We start from the raw sequence: 12,584 nt of genomic DNA on the forward strand, positions 1-12,584 counted from the left end.
TTACGGCTGATGAAAACTTTCCGGATCCAGTCTGACGCATGGGGGAAATTCTAAGGCAAGGAATCTATCACTATGTGTTTCTTTCAGATACCTGAATACTCTGGACTTGCTGCTCAGGATGATCGGTCCGATACTGCACTGTGTCTAGCACATTCCCGATGAAAAGGAGCATCTGATAGGGAGTCAGGTGTGACTTCGACACGTTGCTGGAGAACCACAAGTGTAGAAGGTTCGCCATAGTCTGGAGGTGGGAGACGACAGTCAAGGGGAAACTCACCTTCAACAACCAGTCATCGAGATAGGGTAAAATTGGCACCCCTGATCTGCGCAGATGAGCTGCAACCACCACCATCACCGTGGTTAACACCCGAGGGGAGCTGATAAGGCCAAAGGGGAGCACGGTGAACTGAAGGTGCTCGTGGCTTACCGTAAACCACAGGTACTGCCAAAGGGCGGGCCGGACGGGAATGGGAAAATAGGTGTCCTGCAAGCCCAATGCAACCATCCTGTCTCCTGGGTCCAGGGCAGACAAGACCTGAACTAGAGTGAGCATCTTGAATTGGATTCCCTGTTTCGGGGTGCGGAACGGAACAAGCCTGGTGGTTGGCGGGGAAATTTAGGTCACCAAGTGCTGGGCAATGGCGACGGGCGATTGTCATTCACAGGAACCACTGAGCTGGGCTCGGACCAGGTATCCAGAAGGACATCAGTCAAGGCCTCGTTGAATGGCAGGAGGCGTTCCGAGGAAAAGACACCGGGCTGCAAGATCTCGGTCAAGATGGTCGTCTTGACCAACACTGACGGGAGCTGAGGCTCCTCCACTGCATCGGCAACTGACAGGGAGACGTCGAGGCATGCATCAACTTCTTGTGTTTCTTATGCCTTTTACCTGACCTACCCAACCACTTAGAGTCGGAGGACGAGGACTTAGCACGTAGCAGTGCCTGGATTTTTCTCTTGACCGGGCTCGAGAAGGCGACATCCGTGGCGAATGAAGCAGGGCTGAGCAAGCAAGCAGCTTTAGGAATGACTCGCTCAAAGCTTCTGGACCCATGGCCCAGCAGCTGGAGTATGACTGAGTCGTGGGTGCGCTCCAGGCACCAAATACAAATCAGGCGTTGATCTGTTACCGACATGGCGGGCTGGCAGGGGCTGCACAGTTCTAACCAAGAAATCTTCTTTGACATGTTGAAAAAATGTACACCAAAAAATATTCGACAAAACATCGAAAAAAGCCTATCAAAAAGTGACAGAGGGTAGCTCTCTTCCCGGATCTGCGCTGGCTAATGCGGAAATAAAAGGACTAGTGTCAACGTGCCAAGTTGGCACCTACATAGGTGACGCAGATGTCACAACAAGAAGATTAGTACGTGACAAATGAGACCACCTACCGGCATGCAATGGTATTGGCTGAAGAAAAATCTTATGGATCAAGTCCGACACCTGGGAAATTCTAAGGCATGGATGATAACATTTCACCCAGAGAGGCCAGGTCCAGTGAGCATGCTGTGGCTCTGCTGTTTTTTAAGTGCTTCAGGGAGGAGTCTGCTTTCTCTGAACAGCTGCTCAACATCAAACTGCATGTCCAAGAGTTGCTTGGATATGCCCCAACAATACAATGGAATGCAACTAGAGCGACATCCACAGACTGAGCCCTGGCATGCGCGGAATTTAAGGTTAACTTCTGCATCGGTTTGGAAGCATCCAAACCATCAGTGACCAGCTCAGAGAAAGGTTTGTCATTTTGCCAGGTAATCTAATTAACAAATTACTTACCTTCAGTAATGCTCTTTCCGCAGATTCCTCATCTTTGGAATATTCCCCAGGCGTCAGACTGGATCCTGAGTATTTTCAGCACTACCACGGTGCGCTGACAGGAGGAGACTTCAACATCATTCCACCCCAGACGGGAAGTGCATGGACCTATAATCAGCACCACCCAAGCGCACTGACCTCATTTGCCTTCTGACTCGTCGTACACAGGCACTGCATCAAATTAAATAAATTGATACCAGTGTGCTGATCTTTAAGATGAACCTTATTATGCCAAAGAGCCCGGCTCATAGAATTGGGAGGCGAGAGGGTCAGTGAGGAATTTGTAGTCATATAGAATCTCTACCAGGAAGTTAATGAAGGTAAGTAATTTGCTCTTCTGACAGAGTTCTAACTGCAGATTCCTCACTTTTTTAATAGATACCAGAGCGATACCTTCTAGGTGCATGTGTGAACTATCTCAAATCAAAAAGTCCAGATGGATCAAGCAAGCAAAATATCCTTTCCGGCAGACCTGGCTGTCTGGGCAATAGTGCCTCATGAACATATGGAGTGACAACTATGTAGTACTCACTCTGCGCACTAATACAATAGCAACAGCAGTCTTGGCTCTGATAAAATGAGCTCGGAAATTCTTGGGCAGCAGCTTTTGGAGGAGAACATGGCAGAACTTAATCCAGAGTTTGATCCAGAAAGAGTTGATCCTTTACTGTGCAGCGGTGTCAGTCTTTGCTACAGAGACTCTGATTGTCCACCCGGTGTTCTTTGGTGCGATTCATTTAGAAGCTGAGAGCCCTTCTTGGATCTAGGTGAGGAAGTCTCTCCTCCTCAGAGGATTGAGACAAGAAAAATAAATACCAGAAAGGTGATGTTCTGGATGACATGGCAAGGAGACACCACCTGCGAAAGGAGGGATACTCAAGTCTTCAGAACCAGCTTGTCTAGGTAAAATGTGGTGTAAGGAGGGTTAATAGGAGTGTAACCACACCATGTCCATAATGGTTCAGATGAAGGTGAGGGTCTTCAAAACAGTGAAGAGTGACTTTGGCATGTTGATAATGAACCCGAAGGATGTCGGAAGGTGTTCCATAGTCTGGAGGTCTGTGATGACTGCCAAGGGTGAGCCAGACTTCAAGAGCCAATCCTTGAAGTCAGGGAAGAATGGGACCCTTGACTCGGAAGAGGAGCTGCAACCACCTCCATAATTTCACAAACACCTGAGGGGCACGGTTAAGGCCAAAAGTGAACACAGCAAACTGAAAATGCTCATAGCCAACAGTGAACCACAGGTAATGCCACAGGGCATACAACTTGGAAATAAGCTTACTGGAGGTCTACCTCTACCATCAAGTATCAACGATCAAATGCAGAAACGTCTTGGGCCAGGGTGAACACCTTGAGTTTGTCTTGTCACAAAAAGGCACTGATAAGGGACGACACCCTGCCTTTTTTTGGCACCAGGAAATAATGGGAATAATAACTGTGACTGACATCTGGTGCTGGGATCCTCTCTAAGTCTCCTTTGGCCAAACAAGCCTGAACTTCCAGCTGTAAAAGAGACAGATTGTTCTCAGCCATTCTGAGGATGGTGGTAGGTGTGGCATGCGTAGAGAAGCGGTAAGGAGCTACCACGTTGAAAAATTTGCAGGACCCACTTGTCAGACGTTATTTGCCTGCCACCCTGGCAGAAGATGTCAGATCCCGTCTCCGACAGGGTGGCTGTCTGCCAGAAAGGACCAGCTAAAAAGGGGTGGAATGTGTGGCACCTGGGGGGCAGAAGACTGGGCTGTGTGGTGTGCCTGTTGCTCCCTCCTCTGGGCACTGTGGCCACAGCAATGAGGGCTGAGGTGATTGTTGCACCAGTTAAACTTGCTGACAGTACTGGAAGGCCCTACTGTAGCCATGGAAGGAGACAGAATTATTTAAGCAGGTGAGTGGTGGAAGCAGAGAAGGCCAGAGAGCACACTGTGGTCCTATTATCTTTGAATAACTCTAGAGCCAAGTCTGCTTTGACCTTGAACAATAAGTTGGCATGTCCGTAAGGCTAGCAGGGACGGTAAGCATCGAGGCGTGCCTGATAGGGCAACAATAGAGCTCACCGAAAATTGTGAATTTGGGTGGATCATGAACACCATGCGTGGACTGAGAAAGGCTAGCTTGAGCTTCTTCCAGGACCATGGGCAATACCTGGGCTACTGAATCCAAAAAGGGGAACGAGCAGTGTACTTCGAGGCAGCTGCCATTTACTGAGCGAAGGGCTAGGTTTGTTAAGTAAAACATTGTTTTACCGAAGGTTTCTGTCCTCTTTTATTCTCTGTCAGGGGGGGGAGTAGTGGGGACCTAGTTCATATTTACTCTATCAGCTGAAGCCTGTCCAGCAAGGCTCTTGGGCGTAAGGTGTTGAAAAAGAAATTCAGGGTCACCTGGAGGAGAGCAGTGGTACCTCACGATCGGTCGTTTGACAGGTGGGTCTGGCAGGGTTTGGCACAGGTCCCCAAAAGCGTGTCAGTTAGAGCCTCAAACTGAAGTACCAAACGGAACCTAGAGACCCAAATGGTGAGCTCCACTGTGGCGAGCCTAGCACTGGAGAGCTGGACACTGAAGGGCCTGATGGCTGAGGTCTGCAGGCTGACCTCCAATAAAACCCAACTGGATAAGGTTTAGGACACAAAATAAAGATCCAGCTGAAATAACATTTGCCTTCTGGGCTTTCTGGAGGGATCCAGGATAGAATTGGAGAGCTGGAGGATTCAGTGAAGGACCTAACAGTTGAGGTCCGCAGGCTGTCCTCCAATAAAACCCAGCTGGATAGGGTTTAAGACACCAAAAGTAGATCCCGCTGCAGTAACATTCGCCTTCTGGAAATTCCACAGGTGGTCGAGAGCTCCTAGCCAGAGAATTTCCTTCTCCAATAATTTCAGTCATGGGTTCCAGCTGAAGACCACTCATTCTGCTTCATTATAGAGGGCACATTGGACCCTCACTGCAAAGCCACCACTCTGGCTCCTTCGTTGTACTAATATAGCCAGTATCCTTAACCACAAAGCCCATTGGTATGGACAGCCTCATGGGAACAGTCCAGCCCGATCTTTTGACTGGATGTGAGTGTTTGATTGGTTCAGATGCTCCGTCCATTACCACCCCCTTTTGTACCGCTTTTGGCCGCCATAAGTGTGGCAGGGTATGCTCAGACGTGAGTCCCTTGCTCACTTTGCCACTGGATTCAAGCAAGCCGGGCTGAAGACGGCTGGAATGCCAGAAACCGGTCCTCGGAAGCTTGTTTCCTGTCCAGGGAAGGCATGGCTTGGCAGTTCGGGCTGGACTGTTCCCATGAGACACAGGGTCAGACTGATTTGCATATAGCCATGTCTGAACTGGAGTGGCAGAGTGGGCTAAAGAACGGTGATGGATTAAACCCAGATCTTTTGACTGGGTGCGAGTGTTTGATTGGTTCAGATGCTCCGTCCATTACCACCCCCTTTTGTACCGAAAATAAAGCATGGCAAAGGAATACAATAAAGGCTTAACATTACAAAGAAATGTTTCCATTTGCTCCCGGCTACCCCTATTCCAAACAGAGGCCATTTTTTAAATAGTGTTGCTAGCAAGGCTCCTTTACCATCATTGCCCATTTAGAATCCCTAATAGGTACCTTACACATTTCACATAATTGGCTAGGAGCTTCCTTAGAAACAGTGGTGCACAACAGACAGCAATGTCCAAATACTACAAGTACCAGTTTGACAGTGCCAGCCAGTGTCCCTGAGCAGAACTCTAAACTTATAAGGCAAAATTAGACTGTAACAGACATAAAGCAACCTTTTTACATTTTGGACTACTGATGGTCAAGTGTGACATTGCCGTGAAGTCCCAGAACAGACTGGATCATTGTATGACTTTAAAACTCTCACTATGAATCCCTGTGGTTGCCCCCATAAACACACCTGAGTTTGGAAAGACTGGAGAACATATAGAGGTATTGTCACAACACCAACCAGCAGTACAGGAGGCAAGTCCAAAGTATTAGAAGTGGTTTCCACTGACTACTGTGAAATGGGAGGACTTTTCGGTTTTATTATGTAGCATACTATGTGATAAATGGATGCATGGGGGTGGCGAGAGATGAGCCGAATTAGAAGACTGGGATGTACTCCTCTATGTTTTTTTTCTATAAAACACCAATGCATATTTTGCCTCCCAAAAAGTGTGTCAATAATGGCATTCTGGGATTCCACGGCCAACCTTTTGAAAGAGCATTTTGATGCTGATTAACTAGCAACAATATTCACAGTTTATGAAATACATATTTGAAAGATAATTTATGTATAGTACTTGTGTATTTCCCATTTCACTTAATGTTGTCTTAGCTTATAGTACCTTGATGCTACACTCTGAGCAATTTAGTACAGTATCCCGCAGCCAGAGAACTGCATCCGGTGTAAACATGCTTATAGAAGATGGAAGGTCTGCCAAACAGCACTTTAAAACCTGCATAAAACAGAGTAACAAAATTTAAGACAATAGATTTTGTAGCAGGAATAGGTATTGCAATACTGTGATGTAACAGATAGAAAAGTAGTGGCATCTTCTACAGAATATGCAGTGCAAAAAAGGTCAATGGCAGGCTTAACCTCTATCCAGTGTTGGCCCCAAATAATTTAGCTTAATTTCAAGAGACATTTTAGCATCTATATTCTGTATCTTCATAAAAGGTGCATTACAAAATATTCCTTGTGAGATTTAAATGCCTTAATTATTGGTACCTTTATGAGTTATGTGAGAGGAAGCTAAATGTATTTTGCTCCAGGACCCGATTGACGACTGAATGGGAGGAAGTGCTAATTCCCATTTCAGAAACTTCTTCACATTTCAAAAGTTTTAGGACATTATTTGCAAGATGAATCCTGAAATATGAATTAAATTAACTCAAAAGATCACAAACAACCGGGATGGAGTTGGGGAGAAGGTGGGTGCTGCACTTGACATCCACTCATGATTTTCACTTCTGCGCCCATCTGCCTTATCAGCTACATGTTTCTTGATTTCCAAAGCATCAATATTCCTAGAGCTATAAAGGGAAATACTATAGGCTCGGAAGTATCAAAGTATGTTTTGGACTGGTCATTTATTTTTTGTTCATAATACACAAAATGATCATTTATTACCTGTAGGAAATGTCAATGTCCAGGGAAGCTTGGGAAGGGTGAACATCAGCGTTTTTTGTGTGTTTGAGGAAGGAAACCACTGTTTTTTTCCAATCTCTCAGTGATGCACATCTTGATTATTATATTTTTTGCAGTGGCTAACGGTAGAACTTGAGTTCATCATTGTTGATAGAGATTGTCGGGGAAGGGGAGTCGAAGGACACTGCCAAGTTATCCTGATGTGAGGGTCATAATAGAAATTACACCACCGCTAGTGGTTAGACTCCTGAAATTACCATGTATCTTGCTCCAATAAATTCTTGAGATTACATTTGGCTAGCTGAAGAGTGCTCTTTTGACTCCAGTGAGAAGTTTTCTGTGCATTCTCTGATGGAACAATGAGAGACAACATCAGACGCAAGGCTTTCCTGGGACCTACCACTCTGTGGTATTTTATAAAGTAAACTGAAGTCGTTTAACTCTATTGAAAAAGCATGTATTTCTTGTACATCGTAGGCTTTTCCTACTAGATGCAGTTCCGGATGGCTAAAATGAAGGGGAGGTGTAGAGGAAACCACAGAACTGTTAGACATTAACCAAAAGGAACAAATTGAAAAAGAGCTCGAGAATTAGGTTAAGAGAGCCCGTCACACAACAAGGCAAGAGAGGCATACAGCTGTGAGAAACTAGGAGCAACCTTTCCCCTCCTGAGGCGGAAGCCGGGAGGTCTCTCTCTTTTACTTTGTGCATTTTAGCATTATCCCTGCATTTTAACTTCGTGTGATTTACAGCGCTTGACTAATAAGCGTTAGAGATTTAGAGACTTCCTCATCGCTCCTAAGCGCTTTGTGTTCCTTCCCCCCTTCCCTGCCTCCGGACCGCCCTCGGCCGAGTATCGACGCCGAGGGCTGGGATCCCGGTTTTTGGCGGCCATATTGGGTGTGGGCCAGGCGGGTGACGCGCTCTAGCAGCGCTTTAAAAAGAACGGCCATGACTCCGCGCAGCGGACGTGTACTGCGGATGCGCCGGACCTGAGCCGGAGTAGTGCCAGAGTCCTGCCCGTCTGCGCCCGTCCGCGCCAGGACGGGACCAGGGACCACGGACCCGACACCCACGCCTATTACATCTGCAAAGGCCCCTCATATCAGGTATTCGGCGCAAACTCTGTTACACCTTAGACCAACCCCTCTCACAGAATGCTCCAGAGATTCCTGGCAGTGCCCTGAGGGCCCTTTCTCCTGCATACATTGCACATTTCAAGCCTCTCACATAAAACCTAGTACTGAGATGCTAGATAAAAGGGAACAAACTCCACCTAAAGGGACAAAGGGGACTAAGTGCCTTCTCCTAAATGTTCGCTCCCTACCAAGACATCAACTAGAGGTATGGGACCTAATACATACTACACAACCCGACCTCTGTTCCTAACGGAAACTTGGTTGAAACCTCATACGGTTCCCGCTATTGCTGTAGGGGTTCCTCTTGGCTATAAGTTTGTCCACTTTGACCGCCCAGAAAAAATAGGTGGTGGCTTAGCCATCATGCATAAAGAACATCTGAAGATCACAATATTAGAACAGAAACACAGCCCTCTCTTTGAGATTATAATTTTTAAAATGCAATATGCCACAAACATATTTTAGGAAGGAGCCTTAGTCTATCGCCCTCCGTGGCCCTCTACAGTTTTCTCCCTTGCACTATTGGAACTCTTGGCCCCACATTTCAAAGCAAAAGCAGATTTCCTCCTTCTTGGCGATTTTAATGTCCACGCTGATAATCCCGCACTCCCTGAAACAATTTCCCTGGTTTCTGAATTATCTTCCCTCGGTCTGACTCTGCAAAACCACGAGCGCACCCATATAGGTGGCCACCTTCTCGACTTGGTTTTCACCAACTTCCCCAAAGTACAATGCCTTTCCCCGGCTCAAATAATTTGGTCCGACCACCTCATCATGGAATTCTCAATATCTAAGGCGGATAGGCCCTCTAACAAAAACTCCCTACCACCTGTCTGGCGTCGACAATGGCATGAAGTCACCGTAGAGGAATTGCAAAAGGAATGGAAGCAGCCCACTCCCACAGAGACAGTATAGAAACCGTTTTAACCAAATTCAACAATTCCCTCAAAGAAGCAATTGACAAAATAGCACCTCTAAAATTACACAAACAATACCCTGCCACCAAACAGGAAACATGGTATACCGAGGAGCTTATAACAGAAAAACAAAAATGTAGGAAGTTGGAAAAGAAGTGGAGAAAAACACGAACCGAAGAAAACAAGAAGGCACGTCATGAGGCCCAGACTAAATATTACAAAAACATCAAACTTGCTCGGAGGAATAGCCTCTCTCAACAACTCGCAGAGGCGGGAAATCGATCCAAGGAATTATTTAAAATCCTTCAGGAGTTTGTAAAACCTACCGCATGCAAAATCCCTGACGACTTTTTCCAACAATTATGCGACAAAATCTCCTTGTTCTTCGAAAAAAAAATCAATTTGATTTACAACAAAATTGTATTGGTCTCCAATCAAAATAGTAATAATTCTTTCTCCCCTTCCATCCTGCCCACACGGAGTAAAACCACACTTACGGCATTCCCAGCAGTCAACGACTCAGATCTCACCTCCCTTATGAGCCATATAAAATCTGGAACCCCAGATGATCTTTTATCAGCTAAAATAACTGCCTCTCTGCAAAATCTGCTTAGGCCCCATATTCAAACACTGATCAACCATTCTCTTAGGGAAGGATCTGTGCCCACAGAATGGAAAAAAGCAGTGGTGAACCCAATCCGAAAGAACGCAGCAATTCCATGGACCGACCTCTCCAACCTCCGACCCATCTCCCTCCTACCCCTTCTCAGCAAGATGATCGAGAGACACGTAAACACTCACTTGTCCAAATACATCGAGGCAGCGGAGGGCCTAGACCTCTCTTAATCTGGATTTAGGCCCCATCACAGCACAGAATCTGCCCTCCTCTCAGTGACTGATTACATCAAGATGTCACTGGATGGCGGAAACTCAATGATTCTAGTGCTGTTGGACTTATCCGCTGCCTTCGACACTGTGTCTCATGAGATACTTCTCGATCGTCTGAGGGAGAGGGGAATAGAAGGATTGGCTCTTTCTTGGCTGGAAAGCTTTCTTTCGGATCGCCAACAAGAGGTAAGATTGGGCTCCCACCATTCTATCTCAAGGGAGCTCACCAAGGGAGTGCCACAGGGCTCATGCCTAAGCCCCACACTCTTCAACGTGTATGTGGCCCCCTTGGCGGATATTGTAAGATCTTATGGGTTCACCTCTGTGTCGTACACTGACGACACTCAGCTTTTGTTCCCCTTTAAAACCTTAACGCCCGCAGTACAAAAATCTTTTGCGGACGGAATGAGGGCAATATCTCACTGGATGGCCACTAATCGCCTCCAGTGCAATGTAGGCAAGACTGAGGTAATGCTGTTTGGGGAGGCCACACTTTTGTGGTCCCCGGATTGGTGGCCCTTGGATTTAGGACCAACTCCAAGCCCCAAACAGATTGTCAAAAATCTCGGTGTGCGCTTAGACAAAACACTCCTGTTTAAAGAGCACACAAATCAAGTAGCAGGTTCCTGCTTCCAGGTCATTGGACTGCTACGACGAATCTTCCCATTCCTATCAGATTCTTATAGGAAGACTCTCGTCCAGGCCTTGGTTATAAGTAGGCTGGACTACTGTAAAGGCCTGCTGGTCTCGGCAAATGAGGATCAACTACAGAGACTACAGGTGGTCCAGAACACTGCTGCTCCACTGGTTGCCAATCAGACAGAGTGTAAAATTTAAAATTTGCTGCACAATTCATAGATGTTTGTTTGGCAATGGACCTAAATATCTAAAGAATTATTCAAACCCTACAAACCCAGTCGAACCCTGCGCTCCAGCAGTCAGCAACAACTCCAGGTTCCTTGGATAAAAAAAGCTAGACAGGGAGGACGAGCCCTGTCCTACAAAGGCCCCATCCTCTGAAACTCATTGCCCCCCTGCTTTCAAAAATACCCCTGAAAACTTTTTTATTTGTCGCCTGTTAGGTTTTTCCCCCCTTCATCCCACTGTCTAGTTACAAGTTTCTGGCTCTTTGGGAATGTGTAGGCGCGGAGATACCCTTTCGGGGGTTGACTTCCAGCGCTATACAAGAATATAAATAAATAAATAGGAATGAACTGTATAAGTAACAAATCTCAAATTTATATCATAGCTTTCAAATGGAGATGTGAATGAGTAAGCCTAAGACAAATCTTGCCCCGCCTGTAAAGGGATGAAATAATTTAATCTTGAAGGACCCAAGGGTAATTAAGAGACTGAACACATGGAGATGCACAGACACCACCATTACTATTTTCTAACGCAATAACATGCCTGTAGTTCAGGGTTTCAACAGACTTGCTGGGAACATATTTTTAAAAGGTCACCAAGAGTAAGTAGACACAACCTTGCCAAGTCCATTTCAGCCATTTTCTCTTAAAAGAACATAAACGGGGGCGTGGCTAAGATGGCCTGAGTAGACGCTAGGTCGTGAGGCGCCCCGGCCCGAATCTCAATAGTGACCCTCAAATAGCATTTAAGCCCCCAAGTTGAAGTGAACGGTACCCGGCAGTACAGGGGCAACTGGTGCTGGTCCTTTTTTGGAGGAGAGAGACAGCGGTGTCACCCCCCACGCGACACCCTCTCCTTTGTGGAGCGGGGTCCCACCAGGCGCTGAAGCGTAATGGCGGCCGGGACCAAGGAGTGAGCCGCTTCGAGCCTCAGCCGAGGTAGCCCACCGGGAGGACGGCCACCGCGAGGGCGCCAGCGGGAGTCACAGACAAGAGCTGGTGAGCAGAGCGCGGCTGCAGCGCTTGATGAGCGAGGAGTGCGGTGGAGCGCGCAGCCGAGGACAGAGGCGGCTCCACCCTCTGAGGCGCGAAAATGGAGCCCCAGGATCTGGGGCCTACATCCAGAGGAAGTGTGCCAGGCCGCCAGAGTTACAATCAGCAGCGCAGGGGCCGGTGAGGTGAGATACCGAGGAGCGCCCACACTGAACGCAGCGGACAGGAGCCAGCGGGGAAACAAGGGGCAGCAGTACACCATCAGCGAGGCGAGCAGAGGTGGGACCGGTCGGCGGCGGAGAGGGCACACTCACGGGCAGCGCGAAAATTGAGCACCAGGCCTTGGGGCCTACAAAGACTAGTCTGCCTGCAGAACTGGAGCCGGTAAGGTGGGGCGTGGAGCGACCAGCGTGATCGGAGGACACATCTGGGTAGGGCCTGGAGAGCAGAGCGGCTAACTGTGGGGGTGAGGCTCGATCTGCACTGTCGTGCTGCACGTAGGGCTCGGGCGGATACCCATAGCGCTTGCCCTCCATAATACCCGGAGCGCAACAACAGACGAGGCACCTGGCCGGTGTGGCACCGAAGACGAATCAAGTGCCCGGACCTCGGCCCGCGTTGCATGGGCAACAAGTGACCGCATATTCATCAGCGCAGACCCATTCAAGCAGTCACGCTTTTGAGGCTATCCAGGGCTAGAGCGTTGGCGCATCATGGCCAACGTGGGCCGCAGGGGCGGACGCACAATAGCGGACATGATGGTCAAGAGCACCCCTAAGGGAGATAAAGGACCGCCGCCCCCAGCTGCGGCGAAGGGAACCACAG

At 47.8% G+C, this 12,584-nt stretch overlaps 1 protein-coding gene across 1 annotated transcript in view; it reads right to left on the reverse strand.

The window, feature by feature from the left end:
- Positions 1-12,584, reverse strand: part of TDRD7 (tudor domain containing 7) — a 1,355,384-nt gene that overhangs the window by 276,801 nt on the left and 1,065,999 nt on the right. The window contains exon 14 of the mRNA XM_086961853.1: positions 6,151-6,261. Coding sequence (XP_086817979.1) covers positions 6,151-6,261 — 111 coding nt within the window. The remainder of the gene's footprint in view (positions 1-6,150; positions 6,262-12,584) is intronic.

This window comes from Lissotriton vulgaris, chromosome 3_1, assembly GCF_964263255.1.
Source record: "Lissotriton vulgaris chromosome 3_1, aLisVul1.2, whole genome shotgun sequence".
NCBI classification, from domain to species: Eukaryota; Metazoa; Chordata; class Amphibia; order Caudata; family Salamandridae; genus Lissotriton; species Lissotriton vulgaris.